The following is a 26,739-nucleotide window of genomic DNA, read 5'->3' as shown; positions in this document are numbered from 1 at the left end:
GAAGAAACAGTCAAGAGCAGATTAACTGGGGTAAGAAACAATGATGCTGATACAAAATAGTATGAATATTATGCTTTAGTACTGAATATAACAAATCTGAGCAAATGGTAATACAAAGATCAGGCAAGCAGACTTCTTAAAGAGTTTTGAAGTTCAGTAGAAAGGAACACATCTGTGACTTGTGTACCTTGTGACTGAGATACTTTAATGACCTTTTCTTTAAAACGCTGCACTCTCAAGACTACACATTTATTATTTAGCATTGTATTAAGTACCACTGCAAAATCAGAAGATAATGGTCATGCTCAGAACCTCTAAATGATGAATTTTAGAGTGGAATGAAGTTGCATTCCTGTTCCTTTTATGGTTCTCAAATGTCTGTCTGTACTGGCAATTTATTTTCAGTACAAATACAAGTAACATTGTAATTATCCTTCTATGTTAGCAGTTTTTTATTGTATTAAAATGTTTTAAAAGGAACACATGGCCTTCACTGGCATAAATGCCTGTATTGTGAAATGGCCCCACTCTGCTTATGCCTGCCTCTTTGCAATATAATTTTTCATCAGTATGTGTATAGTGTATTTCTATTACTGCAAGTTACCACTTTTATGAACAAATACAGTATTGTTTGCTTTCACAAAATAAAACGAAATACAGTAGTTCTCTTCTGAATTACTAAGACCATATTTTGGAATTACTGCAGCATAGCTTGTTAATTCTGAGCACTTATTATGACTGGATGAAGTAAAATAGAATAATGTTCATAAAGGTATCCAAATACCTGCTGTTAATGGCTAGGGTAAAACTAAAATGTCATTGGTATTCTAAGACAAATAAGCTGTGCAGATGTATGAGAAATAAGCTTATTGGCATACTGTTAATGCATGTCAGACAGCATGAATGAATCTTAAAAATAGTTTGAGATTATTATTATAATACTCATTGACAGCAGCCCTGTGGAGAAAGACTTGGGAGATTCTGGTGGATGAAAAGCTCAACATGAGCCAGCAGTGCATGCCTGCATCTCAGAAGGCCGGCTGCATCAACAAAGGGGTGGCCAGCAGGTTGAGGGAGGTGATTGTCCGCATCTGCTCTGCCCTTGTGAGCCCCCACTTGGAGTGCTGCATCCAGGCCTGGAGGCCCCAGCACAAGAAGGATGTGGGGCTGTTAGAGCAGGTCCAGAGGAGGGCAACAAAGATACTTGGAGGGCTGAAGCACCTCTCCTATGAAGAAAGTCTGAGAGGGCTGGAGGTGTTCATCCTGGAGAAGAGAAGGCTCTAGGAAGATTTTATTGTGGCCTTTCAATACTTAAAGGGGGCTTATAAAAAAGATGGTGACATTTTAATCAGACAGATAATGATAGAACAAGGAAGAATAAACTAAAAGAGGGTGGACTTAGACTAGATGTTAGGAGGAAACTCTTCACTCAGAGGGTGGTGAGACCCTGGCACAGGCTGCCCAGAGAAGCTGTGGATGCCCCATCCCTGGAGGTGCTCAAGGCCAGGCTGGATGGGGCTTTGGGCAGCCTGGGCTGGTGGGAGGTGTCCCTGCCCATGGCAGGGGACTGGAACTGGGTGGGCTTTAAGGTCCCTTCCAACTCAAACCATTCTGTGATTTATGATTTTCAGGAGGTGGGAAGGGCACCAGGTATGTAGCAAAACAGATTTCCATAGTAGTACAAGTAGGGCAGAACCATTTTAAGCATGTGATAGACTTTACATATCAACCATGAACAGAAGTACTGCACCAAACTAATCTGATAAAAGTGACTTCCATTGAGTTCTGCCCTGCCTCATAGTTCACGTTCATTTCTCCACTGAATAGTATCCCCCTCAATTTTTTTTTAATTTCTCAGTGTTCATCTTGTCTCTGTGTTGAATTATAATAATCTAAATACTTTTTTCCATGCCATATACTGCCACATATGTATATACAGAGTTAGAGAGAAGTCCCATAAAAACCCTTCTCCAGTTCCCCTAGTCCTGGATTTTAGCTCTTCATTCACAGGGAGGAAGCCCTGCGTTCACATGCCTGGTTTTGTTTCTTACAACTGAACAACCACATGCCCAAGCCTGATGGCCTAAAATTGTAAAAGAGAGACCATCTGTCTCATATGTCAATATGCAAGGCTGTATTTTGTAAGGAAGCAAAGGAATTTACTGATAAATGCTCACTAAATAGATACTGATAATACAGTCCTTGCATTGGTCTACCCATAGTTGTAAACAAACATAATTGCCTAATTTTTGTTTTCAGTCTAAATGTTATCTGTGCATCTAGCCTTGCTAGAGTGAAAGGAACAGAAGTGACTCGATGACAAAGAAAATAAGGATAGAAAATAAGGAAAATAAGGAGGAAGAATCCTGAAGGGTGCAGAAGTTCAGGTCAATGGGCTTGAATTTACAGTGATAAAAAGGGAGAGAGAAAGGTGATCATGGCAGTGAGTAAGGAGAACAGCACAGAACTGTAGAGCACAACAGCACTTGTCTACTTTTGGGGAAGGGGCTTACTATAAGGTAGTGTTGTTTGCAATTTCTTCTACAAACAGGCCAAGACTCAACTCCTTTTGTCCTGAGAGCAGCAATATCAAGTCTCATCATTCCTAAGTCATAATCCTGTCTAGTAAAAATAAGTACTCTGTGCTTACTAAGCCAAGGAGCAGTAAAGAACAGCTCCAGAAATAATCCGTGGTGAAGTCTTTAATTTAATTTCATTTCATTCATGCTTTCAATTTATTTTCCTCCTGCTTAGGGGTCAAGCCTTTGCATAATGAAGTTTTAGTGTGTATTCAATGTAGCAAGGAGCGTGTGGGAGTAATCATCATCACTAAGACATCACGTACACACCTGCACGTGAATCTCACGCTTCTCTCCTTCAGCAGTTCTACGTCCTTCCTCACACCTGCCTGAAATATAGCCAATTTACATTTGGATTGTTTTTGAAGCTGCCTCTTGACAGATCGGAAGAAAAAAGTCCCATACCCTCGTTACTGTAGAACCATTACAAAAGGACCTGAATAGCTAACAGCGTACATAAGAGCTTGCGTGGACACATTGCAGAAATCAAGCTGTTGCTTGGCTACCAGAGAAAGCATCAGCGTGCGCACCACTGCCTGGTGCCTTTCTCAGTGTTTCTCACCTTGGTAGTCAGGAATGAGGCAGTTAGAGCAGAGTATATATATGTGATATATACTATATAGAGAGTATATATATACATGTATATATACTATATATATATGTGATATATATATACTATATATATACTATATGTATATGTGATATATATATATCACATATACTGAAAGTATTCATTTTCACCAGGAAAATTAAAGAAATTACAAACAGACAAATTTGTTACACCAGATTTAGTTGCTGTATGTTGCTGAATTATTTATTTATTTTTTAATACAGCATCTCTAAATTAATCATCAGAAAGTCATTCATCTACTAGTTTTGCTTAGTGATATTTGGCTTTAAATTTAATTCACAACATAATTCACAACATAATCCCTCAGAAAGACACAACAAACTTCATGACCAAGCATCCAAGCCATTTCATACATCCAGCTGGCAACTCTGTGCTTTGCCCAGGCTGAGAAGCAAAGCTGAGAAAAGCTCCATGTCAGGACTTAAACACACTATCAATATTTATGGTCCAGCCCTGAGGCGCTGGGAGCTCAGCAATGCCCAGATCTTCAACCTGACAGAGTACTGCAGCTGCTTATGAAAGCTGAAAATGTCGCTGCTAGACATCCCCTAAGTAAAATGGTCTTATATGATTGTGCCATGTAATAATAATAGTAATAAAAAATAATCCAATGTGGATATTTTTTTCTTCTTACTAACTTGTGGACCTATTGAACAACTGCAGTCAAGTTCCAATATCTCTAGAGACCTGCAAGCTTAATGAATATAAATGGCTGCAAAAAGCTGCAAATCACTGCTCCCATTCGGAATCCTGAGCTGAGGCTGGACTGGGCCAATCACCATTTGCACAGCTTGTCTCCCACTAAGCAGGGGATGTGCAAGAGAGATAAGAGAGCTCCAGAGATTCAGAAGATTTCATCAGAACTGCAGTGTGCTGAGTAAGAGAAGTGAGGTCACTGCACCACTGAGAAGAGAGGTGTAGGCTTCGATGCATCTAATATCTGTAGGACAACTAAGTTAAAAGGAAAATAAAATAAAAAATAAAATATACACATATTGCATATATAAATATATATGCAATAAATATAATATGCATAATATTTATGCAATATATTGCATATATTTATGCAATATATTGCATAAATATATGCAATATATTTATATATGCAATATGTGTATATTATATGCATGTATATATGACATAAATGTGTGCATCTCACACGGTTTAAATGAGGCTTGCTTTCTTTGAGGTTGCTGAATCTAAATTTGTTCCAGTCACACATTTTTCCTTCATACTTTTCAGTACCAAATTAAATAGGATACTCCAAAAAGGCACCTTAAAGAGCATCTTAATATAACAGATAAAAATCCAGACTCATTTTTAATTCCAAATAAATAGAATTTTTAACAAAGCCACCTTTTTTTGTTTGTTTGTTTATTGCCTTGAGGATGTGTCTGTGAAACTGTAATCTGATTTCCTGCCTTATCAAAGCTGTGATTTTCAATTACTGTCCTTGCTTATTAGAAACTACAACACTTATATAGCTGTTTGATATTAAAAACTAACAGCTGGTGCACTAACAATAAATAATTACTGGGCCCAAATGGTAACAGAAAAATAATTAAGGTTTACAAGGAGTGGGGAGAAGAAAGCGTGACACCTAAGACAAAAATGAATTTCTATTGGAGTTGCTCGTGTACTCTTTTCTGTCAGAAGGATTTTCCTAGTCACCCCAAACAATCCTACACAGTTTTCACTCACAAAAGCTTTTCTCTCTTACTATATCCTTCCCTGGTGCTGTTCTCCCTCTAATTCCCTTGTTCCCAATTCCCACACCCTACCAGCAGTCAGACCCATAGTGGTATTTAGTCCTCTCCTGTGTATGCTTTAACTCTCCTTCCTTCACTGATATAATTGTTGATTTTCTCCATACTGTACTTCCCTCACCTCTTGACTCTTTTCTCTCACATTAAAGCCTGCCTTGCTGCCTCCTGCTGTTTTTCAACCTCACCAATCACTTCTGCTTTCAGTCTGTGGTTCATCTTTGATGAAAATCTTCTCAGCAGGCTACCAGCCACAGATATGGAGCCCTTCATCCTGGAGCTGTACATTTTTACTAGCCATGTGTACCTTGCTAACTCCATTTGATATTTACACCATCCTAGGAGATTAGTACCTTCCTTTCATACTGTGTTAAGATCTATGGGTCTCTGTTTTTGTAAGAATTGGTAGAACAGTTTCATCCTAATATTTTTAATTCTCAAGTCCTTTTTCTAGAATCTTGAACATTGTAAGGAGTTTACTGTTTTCATGTCTGTTTTCATGTCTGCTTTCATGTCAAGGCTACTTACTTTCAGTGAGATCCAAACTCCCACTTCACTGAAAACAAAGAAGCAACAAAGCGTATTCACTTCTCTAGTACTTAGAGGCTGGACAGAGGTGACATAGCTCAAGGCGAGAGGTGGAGAAAAAGCAGGAAGAGATGGACTGAAGGTGGAACTGGAAAATGCAGTTAATTCTGCTAAAGGGAAGAAAGACAATTAGCTCAAAATGGCTAATGAGCTCCATAAAAAGCATTTTGAGATGAGATCTGAATTCTTGGTGATGAGCCAATGAATTAATAGAAATTACATTCAAGGACTTTCACGAGTTTTAACCGTGAGCATTACTGAGTGTGATTTCAGCCAGTTGCATCCTGTCACACCTTATATAGATAGAAGGAAAGATGAAGAATTATGAAATACAAAGCTATAAAGTTCAGAATAACTAACATAGAGATAGAGGCTGCAGTAAAATTTACGTGCAAGTAAGCATTATGAGCACATTCTTCTGCCATCCACCTTATCCTCCTGAATTTAATTATCTTTGTGCTCTATTCATTTAAATGTAGATGGAATTATCTGAGGCACTATGAAACTACAAGGTGTTATGGAGGGTGCACACAGGCTAATAAATCCTCCATACACATACTCATAAAGGGACGACTGCATAAAACTGATTTTCTTAGGCTACATTTATAATAGTGAGGTGTAGAGGGGCAGGACACTCACTCATAACCACCCTTATGATTTTTAGCCAGCTCCCTGTCACTATTTTGACCCAAGCTGACCTGCCCCAAAACGGTGCAGTTCAGAGGACAGCATGGACTTGCCAGATCTTGTTCTCAGAACCAGTCTTTTAATTTATCTGTACAGATCGTAGCCTTAAGTGCCAATAAGATTGAGAGTTTAGAGGTTTCTCCAGTAGGAGACGTTCAGATTCCTTTCCATATATACCACAAATCTTCAAACCCCAGAAAAATACAGGATGGCACTGAGGTAAAATCAAATGACAGGAAGTTTCTTTCTCACTCCAAGGAAGCTGGGAATATGCAACACGGATCCAACTGGCACATGTTTAAATTCATCTCCCCACTGAGAGACAATCACGGTGGCAAAAGCCAGGCGCCAAGTTGGACAATCTGAAAAAAAACTCGTTTCAAAATTGCAAAGAATCCTTTTCCCAGTGGGGTTCTGTTCAACAATTCCTATAATCTGCCAACACGCTGCATGAAAGCAGTTGCTTAAATGGACGAGTAAAAGGCATGCAAGTTAATGACTTCTACTGTGCACTGAGCACTTACAGGCATTTCTGCGAGGAAGCTGCTGAACTGACAGATGTGTTCATTTTCACGCTGCCCAACCTCTAACATGGGCCTATTGCCTGGCTTCTTTCAGTACGTTAACTTAGTAAGAGGAGTCTCAGCTTGGAGTGCTAGCTGGAAGTGGTGTTTTTAAAGGTAACTCCTACAGCAGTATGGTCTTCAGCCACTGGGCAACTGATGGAACAGCATAGTGAACTGTTCCTCTTGCCTGGCAAAATCCAACCCTCTGGACTTTTATGTATTTTACCTTTTTAATTGCAAGTGTTTTTTTACACTTCCTGGTACTTCTGTCCCTTTACCAATGAAGGTCTGACTTTGACAAGACGGTGAACCTAGACCATGTTGCCCAAAGCCCCATCCAGCCCGGCCTTGAGCACCTCCAGGAACGGGGCATCCACAGCTTCTCTGGGCAGCCTGTGCCAGGGCTTCACCACCCTCTGAGTGAAAAATTTAGTCGCTATATCTAATATAAACCTACCTATTAATTTAAGGCCATTCCCCCTTGTCCTAGCATTACACTCCCTGACCAAGAGCCCTCCCCAGCTTTCCTGTAGCCCCCTTTAGGCACTGGCAGGCCACTGTAAGCTCTGCCCGGGGCCTTCTCTTCTCCGGCTTGAACAACCCCAGCTCCCTCAGCCTGTCTGCATAGGAGAGGAGCTCCTGGATCATCCTCGTGGCCCTCCTCTGGACTCGCTCCAACAGCTCCATGTCCTTGTGCTGGGGGCCCCAGAGCTGAACACAGGGCTCCAGGTGGGGCCTCACAAGAGCAGAGCAGAGGGGGACAATCACCTCCCTCGCCCTGCTGGCCATGGTGCTTTTGGTGCAGCCCAGGAGATGACTGGCTTTCTGGGCTGCACGTGCACATGTATCTAACTGTGAAAAAGTGATAGAGCAAGACAGTATACCTGGTATCAGGGAGAGGAGGTACTTTGCCCTGTTCTAGTCAAGGGCACATTTTAGCAATGCTTTTAACCAGAACTTCAAGTCCCATAGTGGTCCCATTTTACCTTTGAAGACCCCTTTCAGGATGCATGGATTTCCACATGATAATTATACAGTGAGGTTTCAAAAATACTACCCAATCTTGCATAGACCTGAAATGACTGAAAATATTAAAAAGGTGATGTAAAAATTATGAAATGTTGATAACAATCAAGACACTTTTTATATGAACACATTACAAAAAATGTACTTGTTACTGATAAAATTCAGAAATCAATGAGCAAATTAGTTCAGTGTAAAATAGCTCTGTAAAGATTTTTTCTGAAATTCATTTAACTTAAAGTATTGTGCTGCATTTAAACAAAAGTAGAATACTGACTTACTAGAACAAGTAATTTACATACTTTAGAAAATCTATGATACAGAATTTCTATAAAAACCTGTTTTATTTTTAAGGTGTTAATGTTATATTTTCCACTCAATACACCGCTGCCTTAATTACAGCATGTTCCACACAAAATATTGCATTAATTTTTCATTTTGAAAAATACCTTATATATTCACCTTATGAAAAATCAGTAATTTAGTTAATTTAAACAATTAATTTAGTTAATCACAGGGAAGTCATTTTTCTTTCACAGTATGAATTTGTTCATTACAGGTCTTCCTGCAGCAAATATGACCAAGAAAAGTATTTCTTACTGTGAATATTTTCAATTAGGTCTTAATGTGATTTCACAGGCTGAGCTAAAAATAATTTTTGCTGGCACCAAAGTCTACCTAGACAATGGAACAATCTTCATATTACAGTACTACAAATACAAACCTGGATTAAATCTGAATGTAAATTTTACAGCAGAGTTTTAATTCATGTAAGGTAACATATAATTGAATGCTTCATAATGTAATTAAAAGATTGTGACAGTAAAAAAAAATGTCATTCATACAAGTATTTTCAAGAAAAAGTAAAATTATAAAAAAATAGATATAAAAAGACCCCCCTTCCTTCATGTTAAGGAGAGTTGGATATTAGGAAGAACTCTTTACTGAAAGGGTTGTTAGGCATTGGAATAGTCTGCCCAAGGAAGTGGTTGAGTTACCATCCCTGGAAGTCTTTAAAAGACTTTTAGATTAGAGCTTAGTGATATGGTTTAGTGGAGGACTGGTTAGTATTAGGTCTTGTGACGTCTTCAAAACCCTCACTATCCATTGTCAAAGAATTTGATAATTACGAAGCATAAGGGCCTTTTTTTGTTTATTTCAATTTAATCAAATTAAAAAAAATAAAATAAAATTACTTTTACCTGGAGTTGTCCAATAGGCTCGTCAAAAAGCAGTATGTACACTCAGAAAGACAAAACATAATTTCACAAATTCTTTTCTGATATTTTGCTAAAACATGGAATAGGGACTTGGTAAGTTTAGGCTTGTGTTTTGGTTCTCCACTGACTTCTGCTAGTCCTCAGGTAACTTCTCTGTGCTGTTCCTCTTATCCTTCCCAGTCTTTACCAAGTTTCTCCACACAGACTGCAAGGCTCAGATATGCATAAAAAAATAGCTAAAATATGGGTAAAAGGATCTAAAATACACAGGAATTTGGCTTCTCATTCCAAAGAAACAAATGAAAAAATCTCCTCATAGCCCCAGTAGTGCATAAGTTCCCAATAAATCAGCTTTTTATCCTAATTTTCCCTTTAATTTTGATTCTGTGCATGTTGAGAATCTACTGACTCTTGCTGACATGGAGATGGCAGGGAATGATGATACACATCAGCATTCAGAAAGAGCGGGTTCTGCATGTTGTGCCTCAGGGACAGATCTTGTAAGATTTAGACTTGTAAAACGCAGCTACAGGATTGTGCTCAAGAAAGGTAATGTTGGCCACTGCTTCTTTCCTAACATTTCTAGAGAAGCAGAAAGCTTTATGTTGCAAAAAGAGGATGTTCCCATGATGGAGGAAGATTGGGGTACAGGGTCCTCCTCCTGCTGGAGGAGACTAATGCATCTCCTTATTTCTTGGAGGCTACCAGGCACACATCATCTGAGACATACCTGATTCACACTATTTTGCAAACAACTGGATTTGCTAGCCAACCCCCCAAAAGGCCAAATAAAGCGGTGGCAAGGGATCCATAGGAATTAATTTGTGATAAAGAGGGTTTATTTCCCTTATCCAATGGTTGCTTGTAAATTTTGTGTGAATCATCACAGGTACATTTAACTACTTTTAAATTACTCTGTTCTTAATATCATTTCTCTTGTAAAAGTTTTCTATTAGTGGCACATGTAAGTTTTGAGTGGTACCATCATCACACTTCATCCCTGGTAGAAAAAGATGGAGATACCTAGGAGGCATATACCAGTTCACTATGAGGGAAATGGTTTGTGTGAACAGTTTCTACGAAAAAAACTTTCCACAGAAAAGTTCACAGGAAATTAAAGAGGGGGGATTTAGATTAGGCAATGCTAGAAATATTAATTAAACTTAAAATAAATTAAACAATGTTGTTCCCTAAAATATAAACCATAGAGATATACAGAACTGTAATGATAGGTAAGCATATTGGACATTTCAGGCTAAAAAGTGACTAACTGCCAAAATAGAACTATGAAATTGCCTACAAAGTTCTTCTTTTCAGCCTCAAGATTCCATGAAATGAGTCTTTTTTTTTCACAGAATATCCAACACAAAATTCATACATATTATATCACATGTTAACTAAGGTATTATAAAATTGCAAAAGAAGTTCTCAAACCAAAATGTACTTATGGGAAACATAAATTGTTCTGTTGAGTATCTCTCCTAGAGCATAAACCAGAAATGCTTTCCAAATTAAATTAGGAACTCAGGAAGGAGTGTGATGGTTTTTGCTTATGTAACAACACAAAGAATAAACCTTGTTTACTGTGAAAACAGAGATAAAACAGCTTTAAACTTTTTTGATGAGATGTGTAATTTTTTTAGCAGGGATCTTATGAGAATTCTGCTCTGGATAAGAAAAGATAGCTTTGCAGTATTCTTACCAAGAAAGATCACCCTACATTTCTCTCTCTACTTTTACCTCTAATTATGAAAAGAGTGAAAATCTTGTAGAAGGTCAAGCTAAACATTCTGATCTCACTTACAGCTTTCTCATTTTTTTCCCTTATTAATGAAATCAAGTGGTAATATAACTAAGTGGCTTTTTTAAGGAAAGGGTTGACAGTACAGAAAATCATTTGGGGAAATATAAGTATTTTTTTAATCATATAAATGCCTAAAACCAGGGGAATTGGTTTTACTTCCACCACAGTTAGTTGGAAAGCTCACAGGTATAGACCTCACTGAGTCGGTAACTAAACATTACAGAGAGAGAGTTCAAAATGTCTTTTGTGACTGGGGCAGTATTGCTCAGCTAGTATACATGATCTGTATTTTGTTTCCAAAAATGAAGCCTTTTATTCTTATTCTTTATTCTCATTACAGGACTTTCTTCTTAACTGCCTGGAATTTTTGCTTATATATGGCATAAGACATCTCCTACATCTTATATATAAGAAGCATCTTTCAGAAGATGACTTCTGTAAGATCATAGCTAGCACTGTCTGAAGGTTGGTTCTGACACCTCAGCTCTATATTTCTTTTCACTGCATCCATCTCTCACAGAAGCTTTATGAAAATAACAGAAGCCAAATATATACCTGCCTCTTCTACAGAAAATCTATTCTGGACAGTTACATACATTTTGTATTCCCTTACTTTCTTTCCTTCTCTTTCCCTACATGTGGAAGAAAATGATTTAAAAACAAAAATCTATCATCACCTCAGTAAATAAAATTAAAAGCCTGTGTAGTCAGCCTTTTTAGTTTGCAATTAGAGTCTATTTATTTGTTAGCATACTCTCCAGAGTTTATTTAGTAAAGGCTGATTAATTCCCTCGGTAATGTATTTGTTATAATGGCACTTTCTCCTTGGCAAAGAATTCAGGTCACAATTCTCAAGTAATCAGTAGGACAAATTGGCCTTAATCTCTTGACAACTACTGATCGTATACTTCTATCAATGCAATACAGGCTTATTTTGAAACTAAATCAGATTATACATCAAGAATACTGATACAAGTGTAATACTACACATTAAAGCAATTTATTAACAACACTAATCTGCCTTTGGAGCAGGAGAGGAAATAAAACCCCAAACAAAAGGCTTGATTCAAATCACATGAATTATGTATGTGATTAAAAAAAACAATAACACGTTGTCAGATTAAAAGCAGTACATGATAATTTCAGTTGCATATTTGGTCACATAATCTAACTACAGAGGTAGGAAGCAACAATATATACTATGATAACGAGCACACTTCTAGTTTGGTGAGTTGTTTGTTCATTCTGTTTTATTTCATTTTAGACAATGAAAGGCAGTTGATGAAGTTTCTTCTTTAGTTTCCCCTGTTGGAAGTGATTCATCATCCTCTTTTTAAAGGAAACATATGTACTGCATGTGTGGTAAAGGACTGTTTTTTATAAAAATCTAAACTTTGAACTAAGAAATGTGAAATTCCATAGAAGACCAAAACCAATGTTCCCAACAGATTCCCTTCAATTATTCTAGTAATAGAGGAAATAGCTCTACAGACTATATAGTTGGTATATGAATGTAGCACTTCAGACTCTTTCAACACCCTGCAAACCATACAAAATTCATAATTTTGCTTTTAAGACACACCCACAGAAAATAAAATCCCATATGAAACATATGGTCACATATCTCTGCAGGCGTTACTGCACTGGTCACTATCAAGTCATGCCATAACATGCTTTCCCTCATATCACCTATTTTGATAGATATCAGGTATTGTAGTCATACATCCAAATGTGCCATGGCATTCTCAAATGCTGAGAGTGTGCTGGACTCTGTACGTGTAACTGTGTGTACACAGAGGAAACATTTGAGGATGTATGGTTCACAGTGTGCTGCAGATTCTAAAAAAAATTTCTTGACAACATAAACTAAACTGTATAGGCTTTTGGATATAGTCAGCCTACAAACACAATAAGCCTTAGCTAACTAAAGAAAGCACAAGACATTTCCTCAGCTAGAGATATGTCACCTAAACAAGGTATCCACCTGTAAGAGACAGTGCATTTGAGTTAAAAGAGAGATCTAACACTGTGTAACCAGAAGAAGGGAAAGATTTCACTCATGAACAAAATTTAACTGAAGGCTACAGGTTTGCACCTGTATGTAAACCTGGTCTCCAGTTCCCTCAGGGCTGTCTAGCAGGAAAAAGACTGAATTCCAGATATGAACAGCTAAGCAAACTCTGTCAAGATGCTGTTTGAGACCTGCATTTTGTATTTGATTTTCCTTTGCAAAGGAAGACAACTTCTCCAGCAGGAAGATCTGTGGAATCAGGATGTTAGCATCTCAACATAAACTCCTCCTACTCTGCCAAATGCTGGCTTCTACGAATGATGGCTTAAATGAAGTCTGTGGAGTATTCCTCCAGCTATTTTTTTGTAGCAATGAAAATGTACTGGAATCAGAACTGCAGTCAATTCTGATTCAACTTGTCATTCTACAGTATCTTACCTTTCACTAAAGTCTCACCCTAAATAAAAATAATCAGAAGTAAAATTACTTTTGTGTCACCTAGCCAACTAAATAAACTGCAGGAATTTCCAGGCTTTTTTTTTTTTATTTATTGTTTTGAAAAAAAATCAAGACTTCACTAAATCTGATCCTGTATATTCTCACACTTAACATTTTCACTAGATCGAATAATAGGAAAAAGCTAGTACTGCTACACATTTTTACAGAGGAAACCTAATATGAATTGTCAAAAAATAAATTACAATGCTTCTTTAAGCACAAATGGAAACCCGAGAAGGAATCTTGTCTATTGTCATTCACGTTTTCTGTATTTCCATGGTCTTAACACTAGCAATTTTTCTGTTATTTCTTTTCCCATAAGGATAGTGATCCACAGAGCACCATTTAAGATCTTTTCATATAACATATTCGAGGAAACATCACCCAGATTTACTGGATACTTGGATTCTTTTGGTATGATCGACTGGAAAGATCAGTTCCTGGTGCCTGTGTCAATGAGGTCAGATCAGTCCGACTTCCTGAATTATTATTTTACTCTCATAAATTATCCTGGATGGTCTTGCTCAGCATAGTTACTCAATTAGCAGTATTCTATGCATTGTAAGACTGTATTATTATATCCCTGAGGAGAACATAATGTTGCTTCTACTGCTTATTCAGGTTTTTGTTATATTTCAGATGTATTCAGTTCTCTCCGTGGAGGCTTTCCAACACAAAATAGACACTAGCCATAACTGAACAAAATCAAAATACCTTCAGTAGGTAATAAATTATATAATTATTATTATTAATACAGTTACTCCCATTCCTCCCAGCAATAACAACAAATTGACGTACCCTCTACCCACAAAACAAGAGTTCCTACCTGAATACACTAAACAAAACATAGACCAGAATGAAAACATACCTTAAGTTGTACTTATTTAGAGTGTCAGTTCCCCAGCAGTGTGCCAAACACAAAGAAATAACATAAAATTCAACTGAAATAAAAGTAAAAATTTATATTTTAAGGCATTTACTGTATGCTTGATTCAGTCTTGAAAGCAGTTATAATGACCTACTTTCACAATTTTCTGGCATAGTTTTAGTTGTAAAATATGAATGAAGAAAACCACTGAAATACAATTATGCCTTACAAGACACCAGAAAGAAATTTCAGAGATGCTGGTAGGCATTTCTTTACTGACTTCAAGATGCGAACACGGTTTATAAAAACTTAGTTGCTATAAATATGATTACAACTTTCCACAGAAGTTGTATTGTTGTCTCCTGATACTGACATGCTTTTTCAACCCTATGTCAAGTAAGGAGACACTTAGCTGACCAGCTGAACAACATAATATCTTCAGAAACTAACCAAGGACCCTTTTTATTTTGACCACTTTCTATATGGTAATGGTGCTCTGCAAGCTGAGTATCTCCTGCCTCTCAATTACCAAAAATTTACTTACAGGAAGTCTACAGCACATTCAGTATTTCAGCATTTCAATACCAGGCCTTGTATTAGTGCTTGTGCCAATACATCATTCCTTGTCCAGGCACTTACCATCTGAAAACAGGAACAGGGTGAGATAAAACAGGGAATATTATGAATTCATCAGACACATTAATTGCAAGTTTTAAATCTGTGGTATTCATGTATAATACTGGTATCCAATAATTCTCTTTCAGAGATGGATGTTTAAGGCACACAAGACATGTTTTCGTGATGTGACCTCCCCCTCACGTACCCAAGAGACCATTGACTTGTCTCATTGCAGACACAGCACCACACATGCTTCCTTAGGGCATTAAAGGTTCCCCTGACACTTGGCGAAAAGCTTGCTCACCGTATGACCAGTGCACTCATATAACCCAAGTATTTCAACAACGCATGTGCCTGCCCTGTTATAGAGGCAGTCATGTGGCCACCAGAGAAGCCCCCTTATGGTCATGGGATGGAGGCAGCTTGGGAGCTGTACAAAACATCTTCTGTCCAGCTTATACATGAGGGGCCTTTTCAGAAGGAGCAGCAGGAGCTGCTCTGGCTGCAATGTCCTGGTGGGCCAGGTGCAGGCCTGAGCACAGACCTCTCCAGGGAGCAGCTGAGGGAGAAGGTCTGCTGGCCAGAGCCATACAGACTCTCCTGGTTTCTTCTGCAGACATACAGCACTAACATACAGCTTGGTAGTCACGAGTTTTTCAGAACAACCTGCTCACACTTAATGGGTCAAGAGATCTTAAGAAGTTTTGAAAGAGTTACATTTCACATTTGTCCCAAAACTTGAGTACCTAATCAGTTGTTGTGCAACTGGTTAGATACAACAGAGAAACTTCAGGTTAAAAGTTACATCCCAAATAACTATAGCAGCATGGTATTTAAATCAAATCTAAGCAAGCCACACGATACAGACTCTCTATAGTGCTGAGACTTATACTTGAACATCGCACAAAAAGCTAAAAGCCTTCATTTAGTATCTCAGTAATGACCAGAGTAGATCAGAACTAGTAATGTAGTGCATATTTGACAATATCCAAGTACATTAACATAGTTACATACCTCTGTACTGTCACATGAACAAAATTACACATTTCTAGGTGAGCAAGAGGCTAGGTTTTTCTGGTTGCCCAACCAGACATTCTACAGATCCGTGTAAAGATGGCTTCATCTTCCCCATTCGTTTGAGCTCAGAGAAAATAGAAACGTATATGAAACTGCCATTTTGATAACCATCAAGTTGGTAAAACAGGACAGCACTGCAAAGACTTGCCTACAGGTGTAGTCACTAGTGTCTCCACAATTTTCAAAGCTTTCACAGTGTACATTCTTTCCCCTCTGCTTCTTTATTCCCTCCTCACTCTTACTATGTTCAGTTAAGATGCATACTCAGTCTCTCTAATTTCTTCCTGTGTCCCCCTTCTTCTGTACTATTGCCCCTCTCCCTCTTTCTTACCCTTCCTTTCAGTATCCCATCTCTTTAACTCTACTCTTTCCAGATGTTTTAAATTTCCCTCCTACAAAAGTTTACCTACAAAATATACCACAATTTCTGACTTTGCAAATCATCAGCCTGCTTCATGTACTTGTACATTAAAACTCTTGTCATTCTTGTTTCATGATAAAAACTGCAAACCTTTCAGAGAACTGAAAAATCCCTTATCAATGTCCAAATGGTGCTTTGCACAATGGAGACCTCCTGATGGGACAACACATGGCTGAATGCTATTTATAAACTTAGGTTGAACCATATGACAATGTTGCAATTATTTTACTTAGATACTGAACACGTAGTATAGCTCATGTATATACTCTGAAGTATATAAATATATGTACATATAATCACATTTAATATATATAAACACATATATATATATTAATTATATATATATATATGATTAAAATACAAGCAATCATTTTCCATGTGAAGTACTCTTGTCCTATAAAAGTTCCTTAATTGACAATGAGAGCTTTTCAGAGTGCATTATATGGATTTTCCCTGAAAGAGGAAGCATAAAAAATTGCATAGGATTTTAAATGTTTTAGGTATCAAACAGAAAAACTCTCCATTTTTCCTAGATATTTCCTTGATATTTCAGTATCAAATTTAACTGACATAAACAGAAATGAGGAAAATATATACAGATAGTGAATACACTTGTAGGCTGAAAGGAAAGGAATTAAAAAGCAATAAAAAGCAGTATTAATGCAGTAAAATATAACATACTGTTTTGTTCATGAAAATTGTTTCATTTCAAAATAATGGTGCATGTTTAAATGTGAGAAAAGAACATAATGCAAACACTATTCATCACAGAAGAGAAGGAGTTTTGCAACTGTGTTTCAGCGACCCTTCACAAAATCCCAGTCAGAGTTCCCCCCAAATGTAAGTACAGCAGCTCATGTTGGCTCCTGAGAAGCAAAGGCATTAGTACATTAAGTAGGTTCCAGCAAGCAGAAAATACAAGCCTCAGTCCAACCTGAAAAGAATCTTTGCTAAAAGCCAAGCTTAGTGAATGTTCACACCAGTAAAGAAATAAAAATGCTTGACCATTTTCTTCTTTTGCTAGAATATTGTTGATCAGGCAACTTCAACAAGATATCCAAACAAATAAACCATAATGCATGCACATTATGCACACTTAAATAATTCCAGAGGGGAAAAAAAAATCCAGTTCCTACCAGTTTGGCTAAGTTGTGATGTGCTACGGCTTTTCCGCGAGAGACCCACGATGGCGACCATCTTTGCACCGATGCTGGAGCGTCTCTTCTTGCCGCCGCCACCAACAGTGCCCACTGCCGTGTCCGACTGGCTGCCATCGTTTTTCTCCAGCGTGTACATGTCCCCACCGATGCTGGTGCTCTTAGTCATGTTCTTTCCTGAGGCGCCCATCTGTCTGCTTTGCATTTTGGATGTAAAGACACTGTCAGCCCGTGGATGGATAAACAGCGCAGACAAAAAAGAGTAAAAAGGGGAAGACAGAAAAGGACAGGTTTCAGATGGAAAGTTTTGGGAGACTGGAGGGTAAAAGCAGCTAATTCACACAGGTAGGGTTTGTTTTTTTAGAGGTAAAACGGAGCAGCTTTAATGGTAAGCTCCTGTTTGGTATTTCATTTTAAATAACAAGCTCTTACTGATTTTCTTAAATAAAATTTCTTACATGACCAGCAAAAGCATATCAAAGGATTAACATATCCGTGTATCATGTACACATTTTTTAAAAACTCTATGCAAGATTATAAGTATGTTCATATATATATATATTTTTTTGTTTTGACTGATTTGTGTATTGCTTTTCCACATTTGGCTAATCAAATCATATGCATTTGTTCCTCTAGTTTATCAGCTAAGCAGGTTCTGAAAATGGTTTGAGTAGGGCTTAATACATAAATCCCTACATAAAAAACATAAACTATCATTTATAGTTCTTGCTTCAACTAGAAACGAGGGCTGCAGATACTCAGCACACATGAATAGTGGTTATGGGTATATTTTTAACTGAGCAGGCTTTCTTTTTGTTACTAAAAGCTGGTGTCTACTATGCTGGTATCTTCTTACAATATTCTATAAACCTAAATAGTCACAAGCTAGAATACAAAGTGTTGTCCACAGTTGTGGAAAAGCAAAGGGTCTTCAAGACCCTTCAGTAAACCAAAGAAAAGTCACTTCCTGGCTCCCCTATATTATTCTTATGATTTTCCTACAGCAGCTACAGTGCATCACTACTTGACAATGGCTTGGGTAAAAAAAGGACAGGTGAAAATAAGCTTGCTTCAGTATAATGTTTTTTGAATTTACTCTTCCCATCCCTTACGCATCTCATTTGTATGTTTCTTGAGCTTTATCTATGGCACTATTAAGTTGTTACTCGCCTGCATTTTTGCCATTTGAGGTGGCACAGCAATATACTTATGCTGAGCATGTGCTGTCCCTCTAATAGTGTCTTTATCACCAAATAATTATTTTAAGTGTAACAACATAAACACACTAAGTGGTTCCAGTTCCTCACCAATATCCCAACTTTTGACTCTCACAGCAAAATAATTATTTAATAGTAAGTTCTTTGGTTATCTGCTCTGAGATTATAAAAGCATTTTTTATTTACTTATTTAAACAGGCACTGCACACAAATTCACCAGTGAGGACACCACAGTTCAGGAGGTACAAATCAAAAAAAATTAGTTTTCAGTCCCCAAGACAGAAGGTTGAACTGTGGGCAGACTGAGAGACAGCCTTAGTGCTGCTTGGGAAATTTACATTCTACAACCCTCTCAGTTGCTCTGCCCCTCTTCTTCACACATACGTACACACAAATAAATACACACAAGTATATATTCCTCAGTGAAACAGATACTTGATTCATTAATGAACAGAATGAAAGTCTGAAGTCTAGCTTTGATTTCTAAACATCCAGACATTTCGAGGATATTTTCAGTAATCTAGTTCATTTATCCTATGTTTGTGATGAAATTACACAGTGATTAACTTATCCAGTTCTTTTATTCCCTCCCTTTGGCAACAAATGCATGTAAAAACATGTATAAAGCATTTTTAAAACACTTGGACATTACATGACTTAAATTAACTTTACTTATAAAATGGAATTTTATTATAATACATATGTTGTTCTTATTTATAGACTGTTTCTACAGGCTCTAAGCAGCTGCATCTGAATTATCTGCTAGACACGCACAGCACTCCCAGAGGGACCTGATCTCCCAGTGGTCCACGTTAAGGGACCTTTCCTTTGCATGGAAATGGTGATCTACGATGATAATAGCAGTACACGTCCACATTTTGCCCTGACATGTAACCAGTAGATGGCTGGACAAACAGTCAGACTGGAACACTCTTCAGCAAATGTGGGCCTGATAACATGCACAGAGAGTATTTCTATTTCAGTGAAATTCTTGCACAGAACTCAGCCCTTTATAATTCTCTTCATTGCATCTCACTAGTAAGTCCATACTAGACACAGTGTTAGACAATCTGTAGAGAACAAAACAACAGAATATTTTTGGAAATCAGGGAAAATTATTATTTTTGTGTGCATGTGTCAAAAGCAAAGGTATTGTTGGGTCTTTTACTACTGATTGGAAATGGGATGAGCCATCAGATTTGGAACAACAAAGTAACTTTTTAAGATATTTGAGAGGTGCCAATAAAACTTTTTGCCCTTTAGTTGGCAGCCACATCTACATGAAGGCACAGAATGCTTGATGTTGAACCACAACACTGAGAAAAACACAAAAACTAGTTTACCTGGTGAATTTCACACTAAAATCAAGTGGGATAGGATGCTGGTAAAGAGGCAGGGAAGGAAAAAAAAAGTGGATCTGTATTCCTGGAGCTTTTTATCACTATGATAACTGACTTGTGAGATGATAACATCACATGCTGTATTTCCTTTCAAACTAACACCTTTAGAGATTGCTTCACAGGACGGAGATGCCACATGAACTAGTTCTCCGTTTCAACACTATCTCACAAATAAGAAATAACAAAGAGATCTAGAAAGGTCATTGTTGGGAAGAGACAGTGTATTCAGCTTTATGTCAGGCTAAATTCTAAGAATCAGAAAATCAGAGCCCTTTACCCAGTAATGCAAGTTTTTAAAGGAAATGTGATTAATTTCAGTGTTGTCTGTCAGAGCTCTTTGATGTATTTTTTCAAGCAGTTGCATTCATATTTAGCACAGGAGTAAAAAACTAAAGCTATTTAGTTCCTAAAACTGTTTTGAAAACAGATCGTTGGAGAGAGATCTTAAGAATGCTCCCTTGGGGAAAGACTTAGTATAAGTCATTAAATCTCTGTTATTTCATATGGGAGCTCGTTCTCACAGCACAGACTGGTAGGAGGAAAGTATTTTTACTGCCTGCAGAACAACCTACTCCAATGTTACGTTTTTCAAGAGCCACAGAATATCCCGAGTTGGAACAGACCCACAAGGATCATCAAGTCCAACTCCTGGCTCCACACAGGACCATCCAAAAATCAAACCATGTGCCTGACAGCATTGTCCAAATGCTTCTGGATCTCCAGCAGGCTTGGTGCTGTGACCAGTGCCCTGGGGAGCCTGTTTCAGTTTCCGATCACCCTCTGTCAGTGAAGAACCTTGTTCTAATATCCAACCTGAACCTCCCCTGTTGCAGCTTCATGCCATTCCCTTGGATCCTATGATATCCAGGAAGTCTGTGAGCTCCTGTTGTATTTTATAACAGAAAATAGTAATTATGCCATTGCTTTACAAGTGATATTAACACTTAGGAAAGGTCTTATGACATAGCAGTGAAAACAGAAATAGTCTGTTTTCTCATAAAACACAAATTCTGAATTATAAAATCAATTTGTTATGTGTGTACCTGCTAACCACGAGGTAGACTTACTCAACCAGGTTTTTTTTGACCAAATAAGAAAGCTAGGAAACAGAATTCAAGTGAAGAAAAAAGTATTTAATTTTAGGATTGAGTGGATAGTCCAAAAACTAGTACAAATGGCTAATATTGAAAGTTCATTCACCATTCGCTATTTTCACCCCCTGAATATTTTATTCTAAAAATACTTGTTCTAATTAAAGTTTTGGGGTTGTTTTGCTCTGTAAGAGCAGCAGGGGGAACATCTTTGTTATGTTCCCAGCTAGCCAACAGCTCTTGGAGAAAGCCATTATATAGCAGTGGCTTTGTTTTTTCTCAGTTCCTCCTTTTGGGAAAAAAAAAAAAAAAATCTTGGGGAAATAAGTACTAGGAGAGTTTGAAAGGCTTATAGTACTTCATAGTAAACCTGCAGTGCTCATGAGCAAACCAGCTCCTTCATCTGTACTCTGAACTCTTTTGGCCATTCAAGCCCTCCCTCACTAATTATTACTGGATACCTGTGAAGCTATCCTTCTACCCAGACTGCCTTTTGACAGTGCCAGAAATGGATTACTTCTAGAAAAATAGGGTGTTGTATGTCAGCTTGCGCTCCTTTCTGAGGTAACATAACTATCAGAAGGATGTCAGAGTTAAGAGACTACCTCCTACAAACTTTTATTTTATCTGGAAACAGAAATTACTTATCCAGGAAGTTTTCTTTCCATGTACACATACACAAACATAACCCCACATCCACATTCAGTTAAATATGTACATCTTAAATTTATGAGATGATATGAGTCAAGGAATAGATGTGCAGTAAAAATAGGGTTTCCAAGTTGTCTGATGCTACTCAACTTAAGAAAATCCTCCACGATGAGAATATGCAGCCGTATGGGGCCTAAATAAATAAATAAATAGTGTTAGGCCATCATGTGAATGATGGTGCAAGAATCACCCTCATTAAAATCAAAACAGGAACAAACTTATCACAGCACCCCAACTGTGAGGCAGCCACAGAGTGGAGGTAGCCAGGCCCCTGACTATGGCTGGGGGACCAACTAGTCTGACAGAGCAGGGCGATGTTGCTTCCTGTACTGCTCCTAGTTCTCTTCAGTTCTGAGATGTAGCTTTATACACCCTTCCTAAAATACAGCATTCCTCTGTAGTCTCTTCACAGAGTACAAGAAGGAGTACTAAAATGCATTTAAAGTGGCTAGTAACAGCCTCCAACATCTCATCCCCCAGTCTATATGTATAGCCAGGGTTGTTCCTTCCCAGTTTAGTGGTATAGAGCCTTAAACTCCTTGGCTATACAGCAAACCTCAGATTGTTCTTACATTCTGATACTCTACAGACCAATAGTAGCTCATAAGCTATTTCTGAATGCGTTTTGAAGAAAAACAGTAAGCCAGTCTGAAAATGCTGTTCATATACAGCCTTCTAGAAAATCCAGTATTATGCTTCTGGATTTCTCACAGCCACTTATCTTAGGATCCATTTTCAAAGACCCACTTGTTTTCAAATCAGGGAGTGTAATTCTCCTCTGGAATCAGATTTGTTGTCAAGGTTTTCCAGACTCCTACCATAGCAGGTAATCAGCAACTATCTTGCTCTTCTCACTTTGTCAATATCTGTGCTGATACAGATTAGAAAACACTGGCAGAGAACCTCTCCCAAAGTACAATGCCCATGACCTGCAGCTTGGAATACGATCTCTTAGGAGCTGACACATAGCCAGAAGGAAATACTGCCCGAGGAAATCCTCAAAGAACGGAAAGAGGCAGGAAAATAGGTTGCACAAGAAGATCTTTGATTCAGTTTTGGTATTTCATGCTTTAGACAGACCACATCCTTGATATCTGACCAAGAAGAAAAGCAACTTTTTGTGAAGTTTCAGTTAAGAGGAGAGATTTCACAATGTGAAAGGATCCTGCCCTAAAGGGAGAGAAACTGTTCTGAAGCCACTTGACATACAGCAATATAGTTAAGATGGACTGCAGTGTGGACAAACGCTCTAGAACCTAAATAAACAAGGTCTGCATAAAAACAACAACAACAAAAATCTATTTTTGAAAGTTAAAAAAAAAGTCAGAAATTTCACCCAACTTCTCCCAATGTCTGACTTATTGGTGTTTCGAAGGCATTTAATGGGTTTACAAAAAATACTTGTTTTAGAATTAATTGACAATATTGTTGGCTGCTGATACATTTTCCATAAGAGCAATTGGAGACACACAGAACATTCATTGTTTCGTATGTACCAAATGGAAAATTTCCTCCTCTTTCCATAGTTAAAAACCTGCAGTCTTTGGCTGCCACTTTTGAACCAATTGCAGAGATTGTATGGCATCTCACTAGTTGGTCAGAAACTTGCCTAAGGAAACAATCTTTTTTTTAATAGAAACCATCTGATTAGTAGAATAAGTGCCAAATTTCCTCGGGAACCTTTCATTTAAGACAGAAACAAACAAACAAACAAAAATCCCACAACAAAATAACAGCAAAAACCCACTGACACCTGGGAGTCCTTATGCTTTACCATGCCTGTTGAGATTTACAATATGTGGTAAACGAGCCAGAGATGAAGCCAAGGATGGAGAAACTGAAAACGATGACTCTCTTAAAAATTGTTACTGCTATAAAAAGCAATTGCGAAGTCCCAGCGGTTAAAGAACCTTATTAAGATTTTTGCAGACATCCTCTACTGTCGAACAAGAAACTACTGCCCATTCTTTCTGTACATTAAGCAATCCAACAGACAGCAATGAGGAAGGCTAAACCAGGAAAATACACTGATTCAGTCCTTCCCATAAACAAGAAATACAAATGACCAACAGACCCAAACCCAAACCAAAGATAATATTTTCAAACTAGAAGCAAAGACAAACATCTTACCTGGTCTATTGCCAGTTAAAATGCTTCCAACTGCATGGATTTATACATGTTCTCCAAGAAAAATCCTCTCTTAAAACACCACAGTCACTCAAAAAACACAGATCATATCCTCTCAGGCAGCTTTTGCTTGAGTCTCATTTTGCTCTCCTAGACTCAAAATGCTATTCTATCCATTCCTAATTATGACTGATAGACTAAAATTATTATGACAATCTTGATTTTTTTTTTTCGTTTTTCACTTACCAACAAATACACTTTACTAAAACCAGTGTTATAAAGCACAGTTTTTTTTCAACTCTATGGTATTATATTCTTACATGTCAAGGAGATGAAAAGCAATTGTAACCATTGTATTAATTATAATTAGTAGGATTTCTGGGTATTTTTTGTTTTGTTTTGTTTTGTTTTCAGTCTTCATTACAAATGAATTAGAAATGAAGCAATTCATCTCATTGCTCTGCCAAAAGAATATGCACAAGAGAATCAGATTTATACCCAAGTCATTTGGCAGATCTTGGCAGGTTTCTTTTTTCCCAGTGAAAATTCAGAATTAATACTTCCCTGTTGTTCACCCTAGTTCTCTGGTAATGATGCCTAACTAAACTAAAGCATCTGCAATTGTAAAAACGCACTTTGCCAAGTTAGAGGTACAGCCATGTGCTGTGATGTCCTAGGGAGGGTACGAAATTTAACATTTTTTTTCAGTTGCTTTAAAAGGTATTTTCTTATATATGTCATTTGTGAGACTGGATGACCACTGAAGATTTCTTTTATAGAAGCAGGATAGGAATTTTAATTCAATTCTCAATAGATATCTTTACTTATCTGGAGACATTCTCATTTCATTAATTTGCTGAGGAAATTTAACAAAAACAACATTATGGGGACAGCTGTGATGTTGGAAATATTTCCATGGGAACAATGCCTCTGGCCAATGCACATACTCATTTGCCAATTCATATCAGAGACACAATACAGGTTTGAAATTATAATGATTTAGTCTCCTGAGGTTCACTTGACCAAAAATTATCCTATTAACTTATTTGTGATATAAATCTCTAATAGCTACTGGACTGACTTCATTGCTAAGTTTATTTTATTGAAATTATAACAGGAAAGGTGGTAGAAAACAACAGATTTTGGAATTGGCTTTTTTTTAATGGATTCAGCTAAACACAGAAAAAAAATATTTTTAATGATTAATTAGTGAATAAAGTAGTGATTATAATGCATTTTGTTTTGTATATTATTCAAAGACAACTTGTGTGCACAACTGAAAATAAAAATAACATTTTTAAAGATCACTTTCATATTATCATTAATATATTACTCTGCTAACAGCTGTGAATCTACGCAAAAATCCCTTCCTTTGATACAGCGAACTAAACCAGGCATTCAAAATGTGTGAATTCAAGAGAAGCCTAGAAAGAAAACAAGCTAAGGAGCAAAAGTCTTGCATTAGCCAGCTGTCATTTTAGTTTGATACTCATTTGCAAATACAAGTCCACATGAGCTCTGAAGGCCTGGTAATAAGGAAAAGAAAATAAAGACAGCATCAGTTGTGTAACACACAGCACGTTAACAACAGGCCTGCCAAATTAAAGCTGACAGTGGGCAATCTGGTTTAATTGACAATGTGTTTTAGAGAAATGGACCTATGCTTATTTGAACATATTGTTGAATAAAAATTTTCCAGCAGAGAAGCAAGATAGGGATCATTCTGTTTCCACTATTAACAATGCTTACTAAGACCTAAAATCACAAGAGAAATAATGCTAAATCAAGTCCCAAAGTGATAAAATTTTCGAATTTGAAGGTAAACATTCTCAAAAATATATAGAGATAAAAGACATTGTATTGCCTCAGGGTACGGTGAGCCATAACTTAGCATCTTTATTTGCTAAACTGAAATCATCTATAAGGAAGATTTTTTGATTTAGAAAATACATTGAGAGCTGGAGAACTCTAGTCATGCAGGAACTAGATTGGATGTGCTACTGTGTACAGCAGGGTGAAAATCACGAAATATGCAGGGAAGAATTAAATGTTCTGAAAAGCCATTATTCCAATAGATTTCTGTAGTCAATATGGATTTGACTATAGCTGCATCTATACTTTGCTCATGGAAAATAGGGCTGTTTTGATCAGTACTGTGCAATGTGACCATGCTCATGTTTGTACTGCTCATGTGTGTGTGCAACAGGATGAGGAGGGGGGTGTCTAAACAATAAAGCAGCTCTGATGTTTCCTTCATTCCTTGTAAAATTCAGGTTGCTTGAGGACTCCAAAAAATCAGGGTCAGAATAGACACTGCTATCAAATCCATAGCATATTTCTGAATTGATCTTCTGGGACTGAGAGCTAAATGGACACAAGCAAGAGATCTGAAGCCATAATTACCTCAGCCAAAGGGACGTTATCTGGGACATCATGATCTTGCCTGTCTGACTTCTGTCATTTTGACAAAATGACTTTGAGTCACTTGGGGCCTCTGGGGGAAATTAGAAAAGCATACAGAAAACCTGAAAGCATCGTTAAAAGAAAATGTCGTGAGGAAATTTGGCTTACATCCTTCTCAGCTCAAGTCTGCAAATGTTGTTCCCTGATGTGGAGAGGACAGGTCCATGACCAGAGCTCCCGGCTGAGGAAGTATGCACACTTGCATGCCATACACGTTTG

General features: G+C 37.5%; 1 protein-coding gene across 29 annotated transcripts in view; it reads right to left on the bottom strand.

Moving 5' to 3' along the window:
* The window catches only part of RIMS2 (regulating synaptic membrane exocytosis 2), a 446,419-nt gene that overhangs the window by 31,714 nt on the left and 387,966 nt on the right, over window positions 1-26,739 (bottom strand). For 19 of the 29 annotated variants that reach the window (XM_032181320.1, XM_032181321.1, XM_032181322.1 and 16 more), the window contains one exon: window positions 17,491-17,732. The exons of the other annotated variants lie outside the window; for them this stretch is intronic. In XM_032181320.1, the coding sequence (XP_032037211.1) occupies window positions 17,491-17,732 (242 nt within the window). The remainder of the gene's footprint in view (window positions 1-17,490; window positions 17,733-26,739) is intronic. 29 annotated transcript variants of the gene reach the window in all.

The sequence above is a fragment of the Aythya fuligula genome, chromosome 2 (assembly GCF_009819795.1).
Source record: "Aythya fuligula isolate bAytFul2 chromosome 2, bAytFul2.pri, whole genome shotgun sequence".
NCBI classification, from domain to species: Eukaryota; Metazoa; Chordata; class Aves; order Anseriformes; family Anatidae; genus Aythya; species Aythya fuligula.
The sequence above is the reverse complement of the archived record's forward strand: the minus strand, read 5'-3'. Positions and strand labels throughout refer to the sequence as shown.